This window comes from Macaca mulatta, chromosome 16, assembly GCF_049350105.2.
Source record: "Macaca mulatta isolate MMU2019108-1 chromosome 16, T2T-MMU8v2.0, whole genome shotgun sequence".
NCBI lineage: Eukaryota > Metazoa > Chordata > Mammalia > Primates > Cercopithecidae > Macaca > Macaca mulatta.
The window spans coordinates 92,410,252-92,427,503 of record NC_133421.1 but is presented as its reverse complement, the minus strand read 5'-3'; the positions used below and the strand labels follow the sequence as shown (position 1 = coordinate 92,427,503).

At 57.6% G+C, this 17,252-nt stretch overlaps 1 protein-coding gene across 3 annotated transcripts in view; it reads left to right on the top strand.

Annotated features, from left to right (window-relative positions):
* Positions 1 to 17,252, top strand: part of RAB40B (RAB40B, member RAS oncogene family) — a 300,307-nt gene that overhangs the window by 244,814 nt on the left and 38,241 nt on the right. For 2 of the 3 annotated variants that reach the window (XM_077973496.1, XM_015120656.3), the window contains exon 1: positions 14,335 to 14,578. In XM_077973496.1, the coding sequence (XP_077829622.1) occupies positions 14,437 to 14,578 (142 nt within the window). In that variant the 5' untranslated portion in view covers positions 14,335 to 14,436. Of the gene's footprint in view, positions 1 to 14,334; positions 14,579 to 17,252 lie in introns of those variants that run through there. The other variant, XM_077973495.1, reaches the window with a different exon arrangement.

Sequence of the window (17,252 nt, the reverse complement as noted above, 5' to 3'; positions counted from 1 at the left end):
TTTATAATTATTTATTAAATGGTATGTATGTGTGTGTTCACGCACTTTTCTGTGTGTATACTGCATTTCACAATTTTAAAAAGCAAAAAAGATTAGCCGGGCGTGGTGGTGGGCTCCTATAATCCCAGCTACTTGGGAGGCTGAGTCAGGAGAATCGCTTGAACCCGGGAGGCGGAGGTTGCAGTGAGCCGAGATGGTGCCATTGCTCCCCAGACTGGGTGACAAGAACAAAACTCCATCTCAAAAAAAAAAAAAAAAGAACAAATGAAAATCTACAAATGGTAATAGATAAACCAAGGAACACTTTAGAGAAGAATGAGAGAATTAAAAGGTACTCTAAAGGCCGTGGATTGTGTGAACCACTCCCTGTATGCTTCTCCTCTCAGCCAGGGCCTGTGGATGTCCCTGTTTTTATCTAAGGCCTTGACCGTTTGGACATTTTTTTTTTTTTTTTTTTGAGACGGAGTCTCGCTGTGTCGACCAGGCTGGGGTGCAGTGGCGCGATCTCGGCTCACTGCAAGCTCCGCCTCCCGGGTTCACGCCATTCTCCTGCCTCAGCCTCCCAAGTAGCTGGGACTACAGGCGCCCGCCACCACGCCCAGCTAGTTTTTTGTATTTTTAGTAGAGACGGGGTTTCACCATATTAGCCAGGATGGTCTCGATCTCCTGACCTTGTGATCCACCCGTCTCAGCCTCCCAAAGTGCTGGGATTACAGGCTTGAGCCACCGCACCCGGCCCCGTTTGGACATTTTAACTCCATGCCAAGAACATGAACATTTTCATCAGAACTATGCAACCATTACGTTTTTGTTGAGAACTTTTTTTTTTTTTTTTTTTTTTTTTTTGTGATGGAGTCTCACACCCTGTCGCCCAGGCTGGAGGGCAGTGGTGCTATGTCAGCTCACTGCAACCTCTGCCTCCCAAGTTCAAGCGATTCTCCTGCCTCAGCCTCCAGAGTAGCTGGGATTACAGGCGCACACCACTATACCCGGCTCATTTTTGTATTTTTGGTAGAGATGAAGTTTCGCCATGTTGGCCAGGCTGGTCTTGAACTCCTGACCTCAGGTAATTTGCCTGCCTTGGCCTCCCAAAGTGCTGGGATTACAGGCATGAGCCACCATGCCTGGCCAAAAGTCACTCTTGAAAACACTTTCTCGGCCAGGCACGGTGGTGCCTGGTCCAGCTGCAGCCTCGCAGGGTACCCCCAGTGGCACCAGAAATGGCCTGCTCCACCATGGCCAGGGTGCCTGGCTGTGCAGTGGCCAGACCTCATGATTTCTCGCTCACATACCCCTCGCCACTCCATGCCTGGCAGATCTGAGATTCATACCAGTGCCATGAGCTGAGCACAGCCTGCCAGGCCAAGTGCACAGAACGAGCCCAGTGGTCCTGAGTAAAAACGTGGGCAAAGGTGCGACCAGCCACAGAGGTTTCCAGCTGGCGAAGCGACACCCCGAGGATCCCCTGACATTACCACAGAGCCTGGTGCACAGTGCACTCAGAAAGTGTCTCCCAGCCGGGCGCAGTGGCTCGTGCCTGTAATCCCAGCACTTTGGGAGGCCGAGGCAGGTGGATCACCTGAGGTCAGGAGTTGGAAACCAGCCTGGCTAACATGGTGAAACCCCGTCTCTACTAAAAATACAAAAATCAGCTGGGTGCGGTGGCGTGGGCCTGTAATCCCAGCTACTCGGGAGGCTGAAGCAGGAGAATCACTTGAACCCAGGAGGCGGAGGTTGTAGTCAGCTGAGATCGCACCGCTGCCCTCCAAACTGGGTGACAGAGTGAGAATCTGACTCAAAAAAAAAAAACATGGTGTCTACTGTGGCCAGGATGGCCCAGGGCAGTGGAGGAGCTGGTGGCACATTTTCATCTTGTGGCTCCCTGAGATGCCCAGGATATGCTGATGAGTAGGATGAGTTTGGCTACTGTGCTGCAATCATCAAAAATTAAACAAAACTCTGTTGGACTTGGGTAATGCGCACACCCGGGGTGTTGGCGGGTAACGGGCACAGAACTGAGGCTCCACCCAACAGCCAATGTCAACTGATATAACTGGGTAGCTCCTGTGCCGGCAGCTCTAAACACCTCACATGTGCAAGGGGCCGTTCCCACTGGAGACACGGGGAAACTGAGGCCCAGAGGGGGCACTGCTGCCCAAACAACTTGGCAACCTGGCTGGGAGGCGGTGGAGTCAGGATTCCACCTCAGCCAAAGTTCTCACTCCCTCTCACCTCCAAGTACGCAAAATGAAGCTCACAACACTCGCCAGGTGGGATGTGGATTAAAGACATGAACGGACAGAAACAAGTGTTCCCAGGAGGGGGTTGGCCCTAACTAGGGGGCGTAGCTGAGCCTGCCGGAGCCTTTCTGTCCTCCACGTGGCTCCTGTCAGCCTGTGTGGGGTCTGGCCGTCTCAGGGCTGCCCACAGCTGGTGCAGCCTCTGCAGGGGCCTGCGGCATCACCTCCATTCTAAGTGAAGCTGCCGTGGTGCTAGGAAGAGCAGATGGGTCCCCCCGTACCCTGGGGAATGGCTGTGCCTGCTCTGGCTTTGAAAGGTGGCGCCTGTTGAAGGGTCCCCGTTCATCCACCTCCTTCCTGTCCTCCCCTCCTCCAGTGCCCTGCTCCTTCTGGCAGCCCCGCCTCCCCCTCAGCCGCAGCTGCTGACCTCCTCAGGCAGGGGCCTGGGCTGAGACCAGGGAGCAATGCTCCCCCTGCCCTCCTTGAAGCCGGTCCTGCTTTACCCACTCAAAACCCAAGATTCTCCCCACAGCAGGCACTGGTGCTGGGGGAGGCTGCCCGTGCAGGCCGCTGTGGGGGCCGTGACCAGCTTAGGAGCTGCCACGTAGCTCAGAACGGGTTGCCTTTGGCCACCAACAGCTGGAGCACCCGCTCCAATTGAAGCCTGTATGTTTAGCCTGCATCCCTCTCCCTGACAACTGAGGGGTTTTCAAGCTCCCCAGAGCCTGAGTGGGAACCCTGGCGGCTCTGAACTGTAGAGCCAGGCGGGAACGGGGGGTGGGAGGGTCTGCTCGAACTTTCCGGAACAGAAACGATAGAGCACCCATGTGAGCCCAGACCCGTCCCATCTTCTCTACTCGGGTCCGCCTGGTGTGAACCATCGGGGCAGAAACCTGGCAGGAGGTGGGGCAAGAACACAAGGACACAAGCCTTGGAGGCTGCATACTCCAGTGTCCACTGGCGTGGGGTGTGTACACCCAGGGTCTGAGCCTTGGAGGCTGCAGAACACCTAGCATGAGGTGTGGACGCCTGGGGTCCAGGACAGGCAGCAGCCACGTAGAGCTGGGCAGGCCCGAGCCGCAGCCTGCCCAGGGACCAGCGCTGCCCTCCCCAGGTACAGGCCAAGAGGAGCTGTGCCCAGCCTTGTGTGAGGCCCTGTCTTCCCCGGCCCCCACCCCTAGCTCCTCTGGCCACGCAGGACACGCCCACCTGGGCTGTGGGAGCCTCATCACCCTGGGGTCTGTGAACACACACCTGAGGGGTCTCCTCGGTCCCTCACACTTCCGATGGGCTCACCCGGGCCCACCCAGACCTCCCCTACCCGTCCAGCAGCTACAGCTCCGGCTGCTGAGGGTGGGGATGAGCAGGTGCAGGTGGGGTGTGCAGAGAGGGATGGGGAGAGCATGGCAGGAGGGCAGAGGTGGAATGGTGGAGCAGAGGGCAGGCATGGGGGCAGTGGGTGGGGCGAGTGAAGCCCTGGGTAGGGCAGGTGGAGCAGGGGCCGGGCACAGTGGGCGGGCAGGGGACAGGGGTGGAACACGGGGGCAGGGGTGGGTCATGGGGGCAGTGGGTGGAAAGGGGAGGCAGTGGGGTGGGGCATGGTACAGGGGGCGGGGCATGGGGCAGTGGGTGGGGTCAGGGGTGGTACAGGAGGCGGGGCATGGGGGTCAGTGGGAGGGGTGGGTGGAGCAGGGACCCGGCATGGGGGCAGGAGACGGGGTGGAAAACCAGGGCAGTGGGTGGAGTGAGAGTGGGGGATGCAGCAGGGGGAAGACATGGGGGCACTGGTTGGGTGGGTGGTAAGGGGAGAGGGACCCGGGCAGTGGGTGGGAAGGGTGGTAAGGGGGCAGGGCACGGGGGCAGTGGGCAGGGCAGGTGGTAAGGGGGTGAGGCATGGCGGCAGTGGGTGGGGCAGTGGCAGGGGCTGTGGCAGGAGCCCTATGTGAAAATGGGTTTTGTCTTCAGGGCTCTGGTACATCTGGGGCATCCATGAGGTTACAGTTTTGCTTAAAATAGGTTTTCTTTCTTTGTTTCTTTCTTTTTTTTTTTTTTTTTTTTTTTTTTTGAGACGGAGTCTCGCTCTGTCGCCCAGGCTGGAGTGCAGTGGCGCGATCTCGGCTCACTGCAAGCTCCGCCTCCCGGGTTCACGCCATTCTCCTGCCTCAGCCTCCCGAGTAGCTGGGACTACAGGCGCCCACAACCACGCCCGGCTAACTTTTTGTATTTTTAGTAGAGACGGGGTTTCACCGTGGTCTCGATCTCCTGACCTTGTGATCCACCCGCCTCGGCCTCCCAAAGTGCTGGGATTACAGGCGTGAGCCACCGCGCCCGGCCCTCTTTGTTTCTTTCTTTCTTTTTTTTTTTTTTTGAGACAGAGTCTCTTTTTTTTGAGACAGAGTCTGTCGCTCAGTGGCACAATCTCAGCTCACTGCAAGCTCCGTCCCCGGGTTCAAGCGATTCTGCTGCCTCAGCCTCCGGAGTAGCTGGGATTACAGGCGCCTGCCACCATGACTGGCTAATTTTTGTGTTTTTAGTAGAGACGGGGGTTTCATCATCTTGGCCAGGCTGGTCTTGAACTCCTGACCTCGGGATCCACCTGCCTCAGCCTCCCAAAGTGCTGGGATTACAGGCGTGAGCCACCGCGCCTGGCCAAAATAGATTTTCTTTCTATAGCAGAAGAGCAACTGGCCCCCTGGCTGTGAATGCTTGGTGAGTCATCAGCAAACGTACATCCAAACTGCTCAGCTGTTCGTTTCTATTTACTTCTTGACAGCAGAGGAGAGAAAAAAGAAGAGTTAGTTCCAATGCTCGAGTGCCCGGCTTTCAGGGAAATATGGTCAGTGTCTTTTTACAGTTCCTCAGTCTATTTTTATCTAGGCATCAGAGAATGAAACTTAAGAAAGAAATACTTTCCAATAGTCTGATGGTATAAAAATGTCGCATTATGTAAAAAAATTCCTCGTGTATTGCCCGGAGGTGGCAGGTGTTCCTCCTCCTCTCCACCTTCCGCAGTGGGGCCCCCCACGCACCACAACCGTGCTCTAGGCCAGAGACCGTCGACTGATGCCACAAAACACCCACTGCAGGACAAACCGCAGAATGAGTTCTTGCTGCAAAAACACAACCCACGTCTGGCAGCTCCTCAAACCATCGAATGGAGAGCTACCGCGTGATCCAGCAATTCTACTCCTACGTATATGCCCAGGAGAAATTCAAACAGACATCCACGCAGAGGCGCGTATACAGTGTTCACAGCAGCTCAACCTATGGTGGCCAAGAGACGAAGCCGTCCAAGTGTCCGCCGAGGAAAGAATGGATGGACCCCAAGCAGCATTTCCATACGATAATATTATTCAGCCAGGGCCGGATGCGGTGGCTCACGCCTGTCATCCCAGCACTTTGGGAGGCCAAGGCGGGTGGATCATAATGTCAGGAGTTCAAGACCAGCCTGGCCAAGATGATAAAACCCCATCTCTACTAAAAATACAAAAATTAGCCCAGCCTGGTAGCACATTCCTGTCATCCCAGCTACTCGGGAGGCTGAGGCAGGAGAATCACTTGAACTCAGAAGGCAGAGGTTGCAGTGAGCCGAGATCACACCACTGCACTCCAGCCTGAGTGACAGAGCGAGATTTCATCTCAAAAAAGAAAAGAAAGAAAGAAAGAAAGAAAAAATGATTACAAAAAATTATTGGGACATGGTGGTACGTGCCTGTAGTCCCAGCTACTTGGGAAGCTGAGGCAGGAGAATCACTTGAACTCGAGAGATGGAGGTTGCAGTGAGCCGAGATTGTGCCACTGCATTCCAGCCTGGGCAACAGAGCGAGACTCCGTCTCAAAAAAAATAAAAGGAGTACTTTTTTTTTGAGACAGAGTCTTGTTCTGTCTCCCAGGCTGGAGTGCCATGGTGCAATCTCAGCTCACTGCAACCTCTGCCTCCTGGGTTCAAGTGAGTCTCCTGCCTTAGCTTCCCGAGTAACTGGGATCACAGGCATGCGCCACCACACCCAGCTAATTTTTGTATTTTTAGTAGAGACGGGGTTTCACCATGTTGGCCAGGCTGGGCTTGAACTCCTGACTTCAAGTGATCTGCCCACTGTGGCCTCCCAAAGTGCTGGGATCATTGGCCTGAGCCACTGCACCCAGCCCCAAAACGTAGGTGCTTCTGACACACGCTACAACATGGATGAAACTGGAGGGCGTTATGCTCAGTGAAATAAGCCAGCCACAGAAATACAACACTGTGTCATTCCACTTCTACGAGGGCTCTAGAGTCGTCACAGCTGTAGAGACGGAAGGTAAATGATGTTGCAGGGGTGGGGGAGAACGGACGGAGAGCTGAGGTTCGGCGGGACCGAGGTCTGTTTGGGGAGATAGAGAAGACCTGGAGAGGGAGGGTGGTGACGGCTGCACTGCAGCATGAATGTGGTTAACGACCAAAGTGCCAGAATTACAGACATGAGTCACTTTGGGAGGCCAAGGCAGGTAGATCACTTGAGGTCAGGAGTTCGAGACCAGCCTGGCCAACATAGAAACCTATCTCTCAGGGTTTCTGGGAGGCGAACATGGGTGAACCTCAGGTGTCCTGAGGTGGTCACTGCCCGTCGGCCCCAGGCCAGACGCTTCTGGATCCTCCCTTGCCCCCAGCCCTGCTGTCCCCATGGACATGCTCTCCACTGCATGCTTGGCCACGGCAGACACCTCGACCCAGTGGAAACAGCAGTCACAGCTGCCCAGGAGATGCTGGCAGGAGCCACCAGGACCGAGGCCAACATTGGGAACGCGCCCTGCAGTGCGGGGACAGGATGAGGCTCTCGGGAGAGAGGCTGCCACATGGAAATAAAATTTCTCTTCAAATGTTGGGAAGGGCAGGACCCCCACTTTGACAATTCTGGGGGCATTTCTGATTGTTGCAGGAGGTGGCGGTGTTGCTGGCATCTAACGTACGGGGGCCAGGACATTGCCCAACACCCCACAGTGCTCAGGGTGCACCCCAGCCAAGAACCCTCGGGCCCAAGCATCGACAGGCTGGGTTGAAAACAACCTCCCTTAGTACTGAGGGCCATCCGAGGGCTCCTGGACCAGAGGCCAAGGGGACAGCCGCACCCACCTCCCCGCCCAGGTTCTGTAGGGTGGGCTCCACATTCCACAGCTTGTTCCCACCCTCGGTGGTACCCAGGTACCCCCCACCATGGGCTGTATGATGGACCAAATGTTTGTGTGCCCCCAGATTAATCTACTGAAACTGTACCTGCAAAGTGGTATTCTTTGAAGATGGGGACTCTGGGCTCCTGCCTTTGGAATCTGCAGCTACAGACCAGTCCTGCATCCTCACTGTCCCAGATCCACACCTGCAGGGCCTGATGGCCCAGGCAACCAGAATGACGGAGCCACTTCTTCCAGGGTTCCACCGACTCAAGACCAGCTCAGACCCGTCCCTGTCCACAGCGTGCCCTGCCTGGCTCCGGGGGTCCTGGCTCCAGAGGGTGGGAAGTGGTTCATTAAGAGGCTGCATGGGTCGGGCACGGTGGCTCACATCTTTAATCCCAGCACTTTGGGAGGCTGAGGCGGACGGATCACAAGGTCAGGAGTTGGAGACCATCCTGGCTAACACAGTGAAACCCCGTCTCTACTAAAAAATACAAAAAAAAAAAAAAAAATTAGCTGGGCGTGGTGGCGGGTGCCTGTAGTCCCAGCTACACGGGAGGCTGAGGCAGGAGAATGGCGTGAACCCGGGAGGCGGAGCTTGCAGTGAGCTGAGATCCGGCCACTGCACTCCAGCCTGGGTGACAGAGTGAGACTCTGTATGAAAAAAGAAAAAAAAAAAAAAAAAAAAGAGGCTGCACGATGGTGAGCACGAGATGGGAGTGAAGAAGTTTAGGTTGGCCGGGTGCAGTGGCTCACGCCTGTAATCCCAGCACTTTGAGAGGCCGAGGCGGGCAGATCACGAAGTCAGGAGATCAAGACCATGCTGGCTAACACGGTGAAACCCCGTCTCTACTAAAAATACAAATAATTAGCCAGGCGTGGTGGCGGGCGCCTGTAGTCCCAGCTACTTGGGAGGCTGAGGCAGGAGAATGGCGTGAACCTGGGAGGCGGAGCTTGCAGTGAGCGGAGATAGTGCCACTGCACTCCAGCCTGGACGACAGAGCGAGACTCCGTCTCAAAAAAAAAAAAAAAAAGAAGTTTAGGTCAGGGATTTGGATTGTCCTGAGGACAGACCACCCACCTGCCTGAGCCCCCCGTTTCCTCCGAGTGCAGGACACAGAGCAGTGCCCCGTGTATGAATGCTGAGGGGAGTGTGGGGACGACAGGCAGGGTGGGGGGAGTGTCCAGGGAGGGGCCAGGTCCGGGGAAAGGCCCGAGGCCGCACATCTCAGCCCTCACTCACCCAGCCTCAGCTGTGTCTGGAAACACGCCAGAAACTCCCCTGGGCATGGTCGTGGTCTCAAGTTGTTAGAACGTCACCACCCTCACATAAATGGGAGCCGAACGCACGTTAGGTTGACCTGGCTCACGAGTGGGGGGCCCAGAAAAGACTCAGGAGCTGGCTGGACACGCCCCTGAAAGCTTTGATTCTGCAGCCGGTGGAAGCAGCAGTGTCACAGAATTGCTAAGTCAGACACCAGGCTGCTGGGTCCACAGAACCAAACACGCTGGGTCAGCAGCGTCACCTTTTCCATTTTCTACAAGTTCACTACAAACCTTTCAGGGCTGCGCAGTCAGCGTGGAGGAGAAGTCAAAGTTCATTCCCGGGAGAGGCCGGGGGCGTTGCTGTGTGGTCGGCCCCACCCTGGAGGCGACAGGTGTGTCCGTGGATGATTCTGATGGGACCAGGGCAGAGGGGCTTCCTGCGGGAGCTGTCGCCCCCCACCCCGGGTGGAGTCCTGAAGGACCCAGGGGTGCTGACCCAGTGAGAAGGGCCACGCACGTGCAAAACGGGGGCCTGGTTTGTTCAAGGTGCTGAAGTGGCATGAAGTATTCCAGAAACACGTCGTCTGGTGTCCTCGGCAAAACAGCTGAGAAGAGCAGACGTGGGCTGTGCCCTCGCATGGGGCAGGAGCAGAAGCCACAACAGGGCCATGAGCTCAGCGCTGCAGGGAGGCACAGCCAGTGTGAGTAGGGGACACGGGCTGCGCCAGACTGCAGTAGAGGTGGGGTGTGAAGAGGTCAGGTGAGGGTTGGGTGGGGGTTGGTTGAGAGGTAGGGTGAGAGGTGGGGGTTGAATGGGGGTCAGGTTTGAGGTGGGGATTTGGTGGGAGTCAGGTGAGACAACGAGGTGGGCCCTCAGGGGTCTCACAGGTGGATGGAGAAGCCACCCAAGCACTCATCCTGGGTCTCTTATGTCTCAGCCATGGCCAGCAGCCAACCCTGAACCCTCCCTGCTGTGCCTAAAGGGCGGAGCCAGTGCCCGGGGCCCTCACCGCGGGGAAGACTGGAGACCACAGCGCTGGGAGGCGGACGCAGGCTTCCCCTCTGAGCATTCGGAAGGCATGCGCTGTCTCCCGTTGGGGGTGGGCGCTGGTGCAGCTGTGTTTGGAAAGACCTCTCCCCACTTAGTTCTCAAAGTGGGGTTCCCGGAGCTGTAGCATCAGCACCATCTGTAACCATGTTGGAAATGCGGATTCCTGGGCCCCCAGTGCAGGATGGGAGGCTCTGAGTGTGGCCACCGTGCCCTGCTCCAGCGTGAGAACCACCGGCAGGGGGCTCTTCTTCTGAAGGGAAGAGGGTAATTGAGACTGTGCCAGGGGCAGCGGGTGCAGGGGAGAGCAGAGAGGGGCCTGGCGACGGCCTCTGCCTCGCCCACCAGCCTCGTCCAGCTGGGACCTTCTTGCCTCTGCCCCCGCTGGCCCTCCCGGCTGGAAACTGCGTCATCTGCTGGGGTTTCAGTTCCGTGCGTTCAGAGGACGCACTAAGGTGCAGAGATGCAGGGCCCCGAGTGTGATGAGACCCCCGCTGTGGTTGATTCACCCGAAGGTGGGCACTGGTCCCCACCGGGGAATTCCCTTACATGGGAATTTGGGGATCAGGCCTGAGAGTGAGTGAGGCTGTTCCCTCTCCAAGGGGTGAAACCCTGGGGCCATGTTTTCTCCTGTGAGGAGGGAGCCCCTCTGCAGCGACAGGAAGACAGGCAGGCACCGCGGGAGGAACGAAGGGGGGCCAGCCTCGCCGGCACTGGGTCCCTGGCTCAGCTGCTTCCAGCCCGGCCACACCTGGCCTTTCCCACGGCACAGCCAGTCAGGAGACACTCCACCTATCCTTCCATAAAATCGACTTCTTGCTTAGGCTAGTTCAAGTTGCATTTCCACTGTTTGCACATAGCAGACGGAACTATTTTAAAAATGAAAAACATGTTAGCCTTTAAGCTAAATTTGGAAGAAGAAAAAAGAAAAATGCCCCCTCCCTGTACCCCTTCCATGGGAAAATGCTGAAATAGATATTATGTGAATTACTGAGGCTGGTTTAACTTCTAGCAACAGAAAATCCTTCTGGAGGTGGCACCAGGGAGCTGCTCTGTGTCACAGGACAGGAGGTTCGCAGTGGGCCCACGGTGCCCGGATGCTGACGGGGGACTTGGAGTCTGGGTTCCTGTTGGCGAACCCCCAGCAGACGCCCTCACATCTCACTGCTGGAGTCTCCTCGTGGGCCACACCTGCGTGGTCGCAGGCAGGGGTGGGCAGGAGCACGGGCATGGTTCAGAACAGCAGCTTTCACAGTGGGCCCCGTGGACCCCCACAGGTCTCTGAGACCCTTGCATGGTCCTGTTGCATTAGAGCCTACCCTACTGAGCTCCTCCTAACCTGATTACATCTGCAAAGACCAAAGTATTTCCAACGAAGGTCACAGTCACAGCTTCCAGAAGGTATGATTTCAATAAATCTTTTTAGAGACCCCGTTCAACCCAGACAACCATCACTTCATACATAGTAAACCTTTGTCTCCTGTTTTCTTGTGATTGCAGACAAGCCTAAACAGGATCGCTTTTTTTTTGTTTTGTTTTGTTTTAGATGGCATCTCACTCTGTTGCCCAGGCTGGAGTGCAGTGGTGTGACAGGTTCACTGCAACCTCTGCCTCCTGGGTTCGAGCGATTCTCCTGCCTCAGCCTCCTGAGTAGCTGGGACTACAGGCTAGTGCCACCATGCTCAGCTAATTTTTGTATTTTTAGTAGAGATGGGGTTTTGCTACGTTGGCCAGGCTGATCTCGAACTCCTGACCTCAAGTGATCCACCTGCTTTGGCCTCCCAAAGTGCCGGGATTACAGGCATGAGCCACCGCACCCAGCCTCACCTGCACCTTCTGATGACATTTTACCCGTGGAGAAGCATCCGTAAATGTTCCTTTCGTTCCTTCTGCCCACTGAGGCCTAGCCTCCAGAGCAGCCCCAGGTCATGGGCGGGTGGACGTTCAAGGAGATTTCAGCCTGGCCACAGGGAGGAATGTTCCGATGATCTGAGATGGACAGGTCTGGAAACCTGGCTCTGAGTTGGGCAGAAGGTGGGCTAGTGCTATCCAGACACCTCCTTCTGCCTGGACTTTACACATGTACTGAAACTGGGGAGGAGGGAGAGGTATCCCACCACAGCACTGTCCGTCAGGAAGCTGGGGGCCCTGGTGGGAGGAACCCTTCTGCTTTGGCTTTAGAAATAAACATCTCTGTTTGGTGAAAGCAATGTTTGGGGCAAGAAGATGGACGCCCATATCTGAACACAGCCCTCTTCTGACGTGGTTATTTTACCTGGCCCTCCAGGTGGGAGTGGCCATGTTCCAGCTCAGCCAAGGCCAGCTTGGAGGCGACAACCAGGACGTGGTGAGGACCTTCTGTGGGGCAGGAGAAGAGCAGGCAGGGGCTCCGCCATCATTGATCCTCTGCAGGAAGTGGTCTGGCCACCCCTCTCCATGCCCCCCTGTGAACACTGCTGGGCTGCTGGGTGTGACCCCGAGGGTGGGCTGAGGACCTCCTGACCCCTACTGTACAGTGAGTCTGGATGTGTGGGTGGGAGAGAGCAGAAAAAGGTACCCTTTCCTCACTAGGTAATAGCCATGTGACCCACTGCTGATTGGAACATGGAGACTGAGGGTTAGGGATGGGAAGGAAACTCCCCTGAATTCTTCCAGTTTTTGGCAGAGTGGTGGGGGTAGGGACTAAATGCTATCTTTCTTATGGTTTTCTAGTGTCCACCTTCCATCCTCTTTTCTTCCTCTGAACTTCCTTTTAAAAAAAAATAATAATAGTGCTGTAATTCCAGCACTTTGGGAGGCCGAGGTGGGCGGATCACTTGAGGTCAGGAGTTCAAGACCAGCCTGGCCAAGGTGGCGAAATCCCATCTCTACTAAAAATGCAAAAATTAGCTGGGTGTGGTTGCACATGCCTCTAATCCCAGCTACTTGGGAGGCTTGAACCCAGGAGGTGGAAGTTGCAGTGAGCCAAGATTACGCCACTGCACTCCAGCCTGGGCATCAGAGCAAGACTCTGTCTCAAAAAAAAAAAAAAAAGGTGACTGCATTAGTAACTAAAGCAACTAATCAATCAATGAAGAAGAACAGGTGATGCAAACTAAATTGGCATTCCGAAGTAAACATTTTCCAGGTCCAAATGAGTGCAAATGACAAATATAATAATCTTGACTTCAGTCTCTTTTGTAATTCTTCTTCTGCTCCTTCTTCTGTTCCTCCCCCCAAAAAACTTCTGATGGGGTCTAGAGCAGTTCCCTACACAACGCAGGGTGGAGGGGATGAAGTGGGGGAGACATCCTTCTTCTTGGACGGAGTTCGCCGCTTGCCTGCTGCCTGAATTTTGCACCAAATAAACCAGTGTGCACCTGGTGAGACCCTCAGAGCGAAGGGCAGGCCTCGCCCTGGCACCCCTTGCTCTTGAGAGCAGAAGAGAAGCCTAAAGGCTGGAGGGGTCCCACCCCATCTTCTCCAGCACACACACAAACACATGCATGGATGCACAAACAAGCAAGTGCACACACACATAGGAGCACATGCATAGACAGAAGCAGCACACGCAGACACACACATGCAAAGATGCCTGCAAAGGCACACATGCACATACATGTGCAGACCTGCAGAGGCACACGTGCACACGCAGACACATACATGTGCAGACACCTGCAGAGGCACACGTGCACACGCAGACACATACATGTGCAGACACCTGCAGAGGCACACGTGCACACGCAGACACATACATGTGCAGACACCTGCAGAGGCACACGTGCACACGCAGACACATACATGTGCAGACACCTGCAGAGGCACACGTGCACACGCAGACACATACATGTGCAGACACTTGCAGAGGCACACGTGCACACGCAGACACATACATGTGCAGACACCTGCAGAGGCACACGTGCACACGCAGACACATACATGTGCAGACACCTGCAGAGGCACACATGCACACGCAGATATGCACACACACGAACACATGCGTACGTACACAGGCGCATGTGCACACACAGGCATTCAGGCACGCCGCGTAAATGGGGCAAGGACGAGGCCCTGGATGAACTGTGGGGAGAGACCGCGAGCCTGGATTCTACGGCGACAGGGACTCTTGCGGCGAGGCGGCCTGCGGGGGCCCTTCCGGCCGCGTCCGCGAACTGGACCGACCCCCTAAGCCCCACCCGGCCCGGCACCGGAGGTCTCCCTGGTGGGCAGGTGTGGAGGCCCCACGCCGGGACCCAGCACGGCCCCACGCCCCGCCCGACTCGGTGCGTGCAGACCCGACGGCGTGGGAGCGAGTTCGCGGCGCTGACAGGCGCACGCGAGAGTGTAAACACTCGGCCCCACCCCCTACTCGCCCCCGCCCCGCCTCGCCATTGGCTGCGGGAGCAGAGTCCCCGCCTCCTGCTTGTTCTGGCTCCGCCCCTGCTCCGTCTCCGGGCCTCCATTGGCCGCGGCGACAGCGTCCTTCCAGGAGGGGCGGTTGGGCTTCAGCCCGGAGGCGGCGACGAGAGTAAGATGGACGGACAACCACACCAATGAAAATGCGCAGCCGCCCTAGCAACTGCGGTCCACCAATGGCGGGGCCGGGCGGGGCTGCGCGCTGTCAGCGCTGGGCGGCGGGGCGGGGCCGGCTGCAAGCAAGGACTCGGGGCCCGCGCGGCGCCTCTCGGGGCCCGGCCGCCGCCTCTGCGCGCAGCCCCGCAGGCCGGGCATGGGTTGGGGCGCCGGGCCGGCACGATGAGCGCGCTGGGCAGCCCGGTCCGGGCCTACGACTTCCTGCTCAAGTTCCTGCTGGTGGGCGACAGCGACGTGGGCAAGGGCGAGATCCTGGCGAGCCTGCAGGACGGCGCGGCCGAGTCCCCGTACGGCCACCCGGCGGGTGAGCGCGGGCGGAGGGCGCGCCTGGGTGCGGGCGTGGGTCCGGGGAGGGGCGCGGGGCTGGGAGGGGGTGCGGGTGGGAGTCCGGGTTCGGAGGCACGAGGCCGGGGAGGGGTCGGGAAGAGGCGGGGGCGCGGGCCCGGGGAGGGTGGGAGTCCGGGTCCGGGGGCGCGCGGCTGAGGAGGAGCGCGGTTCGCCTTTCTCCGCCCGGCCTGGCCCTCGTGCGGCGGCGTCCCTGTTACACCCGGCACCCCCGTTCCGCTCGAGGCCCCCGCGGCGCAGTCTCCATCCTTCTCCGCAGTCTGCGCGCAGCGGGAGCCCGCGGCTGGGCCGGTCGCTGTGCCCCTCCCGACCTGGGGCCGCCTCCGCGGGGACCCGGGGAGGACTCGGGTCCGCACGTGCGCGTTCGGCCGCGGGGGCGGGAGGGGCGGGAGGGGACGCGAGCTCCGGGGCGCCTGGGGCGGAGCGCGGCGAGCAGGCTCCCAGGTGCTGGGTCTGCGCGTGGATCGGAGGGGAGGGGAGACCAGGGTCCGGTCCCGAGGCCAGGGGTCCCGCGTGTCCGGGGGAGAGGAAGGAGCGCAGGTGACTCGCGTGCGGAAGAGGGGACCCCCCACGACAGCGGCCGGAGAGGGGGTTCCAGGGCGAGGGGAGGCCGCAGCGCACAGAGCTCCCAGGCAGACAGCCCGGGGATCCCCGAAGTTTGAGGCTTGAAAGCCGGCGCCCGGCGAGGGGGTGGACGGCTCCGGGGAAAGAAAGGCGGAGGCAGGAACCAGGAGAAGGGGGAATGCGCAGAGGCGGACACCTCGGCCGGGAGTGAGGAGCAGGCGGGGCCTTCACCCACCCGCGTCCCTGGAACCGCGCGGACGAGGCCGACCCTGCGGCTGTGGACGGAGCCCCGCTGTGCCCACCTGCCTGCCACGCCTCGGGGCTGAACCCACACTTCCAACAGAGACCCCCGCTCTGGGTCCTGGGCGGAGGAGGGGAGCCGAGGCTTGGAGATGGAGTCTTGGTGGGAAGGTCCTGTCAGCTCTGGGGCCTGGGAAGGGTCCTGCCAGAGACGAGCTTTGCCAGAGCGGGTGGGAGGAAGCGGGATCTGAGGCTGCAGAGTAGAGGGTGCAGGCCGTCTCCTACGGGCAGCTCCAGGCAGGCTGCATGAGGACCAAGGGAGGTGAGCGTGGCACGGCTGGAGGGGGTGGCCTGAGACTGTGGAGCGTGGGGTGAGACTCAGGTGCCCGGCCACGCCTCAGCTTAGGGAAGGGGGTGAAGAGTTTGGGGGAGCAGCTGAGATGGGCTTGGGCTCACGACCAACACCCGGAGGCTTCCTTAAACTGCAGCACGCCGGGGAGTCTCTCGCAGCCGACGGGTGCAGAGTGTGCTCCGTGGGGCAGGAGGGGAGTCTGCGTCTTTACCTGTCCCCACCCCACTCCCCGCTCAGCGGCAGGTCTCTAGGACCGTGGTGTCCAGTCACATGCCATGAGCCACGTGTGGCTGTGGAAGTGTCATTATAAGGAAACAAAACAAAAAGCTTCCATTAGTCACATTTCTAGATAGTTCGGATGTCGCTGTGGCAAAGTCTGGGGGCCAGCGCTGCCCTGGAGATTGAGCGCCTGGAGGACGGGGCTTTGTCTGCACGGTGCCCTCGGGGTCTGGGCTCAGTGAGGGATGAACCCTACCAGAGCTAGAGGAATAGAGCACCCGACAACGTGTAGCCCAGACGAATGTGGCCCTGTAAGAGCTGTGCGTGTTTTGGGGGAGCAGACGGTTGACGGTGTTGAGTTTGATTGAAGGTGAGTGCCATGGGGCATGCGTGAGGAGAGCCACGCACAGAATGTTTGTGAAACTTCCTTCTGGTTGGTTTGAACGACGGCTCAGGGATGCTTCTGCTGCATGACTTTTGGTTGCTACATGCTGAACTGAAGACGACCCAAAACAACGGACCAATGCTTTCTCCTAAATGCTTTCCCTTGACAGGGAGAGAGGGTTTAGGCTAAAAATACAACCTCCCACCGGGCCGGGTGCGGTGGCTCACACCTGTAATCCCAGCACTTTGGGAGGCCAAGGCGGGCGGATCACCTGAGGTCAGGAGTTTGAGACCAGCCTGACCAACATGGAGAAACCCCCGTCTATACTAAAAATACAAAATTAGCCGAGCATGGTGTCACATGCCTGTAATCCCAGCTACTCGGGAGGCTGAGGCAGGAGAATCGCTTGAACCTAGGAGGCAGAAGTTGCAGTGAGCCGAGATCGCACCATTGCACTCCAGCCTGGGCAACAGAGCGAAACTCTATCTAAAAAAAAAAAAAAAGACGCCTCCCACCAAAAGCTTTGTTGTCAACCTGGCCTGAGCTGCTGTAGAAAAAACTGCTATCGTGGGTGTACCCTTGCAGGTTTTTTATTTACCAAACATTTGTTTTAGGGTTAAGAAAAGTTACTCTGAAAAATAGTAAGAAGTTGAGATCATTATGATTTGTTTTTAATTTTTTCAGAGACAGGGTCTTCTCTGCTGCCTGGGCTGAAGGCAGTGGTGAGGATTGCAGATCACTGCAGCCTTGACCTCCCTGGGATCAAGCCATCCTCCTGTCTTGGCCTCCCTAAATGCTGGGATTATAGGCCTGAGCCACAGCAGCTGGCCATGCTTTTTTTTTTTTTTTAATGACATGTTTCACTGAGAAACA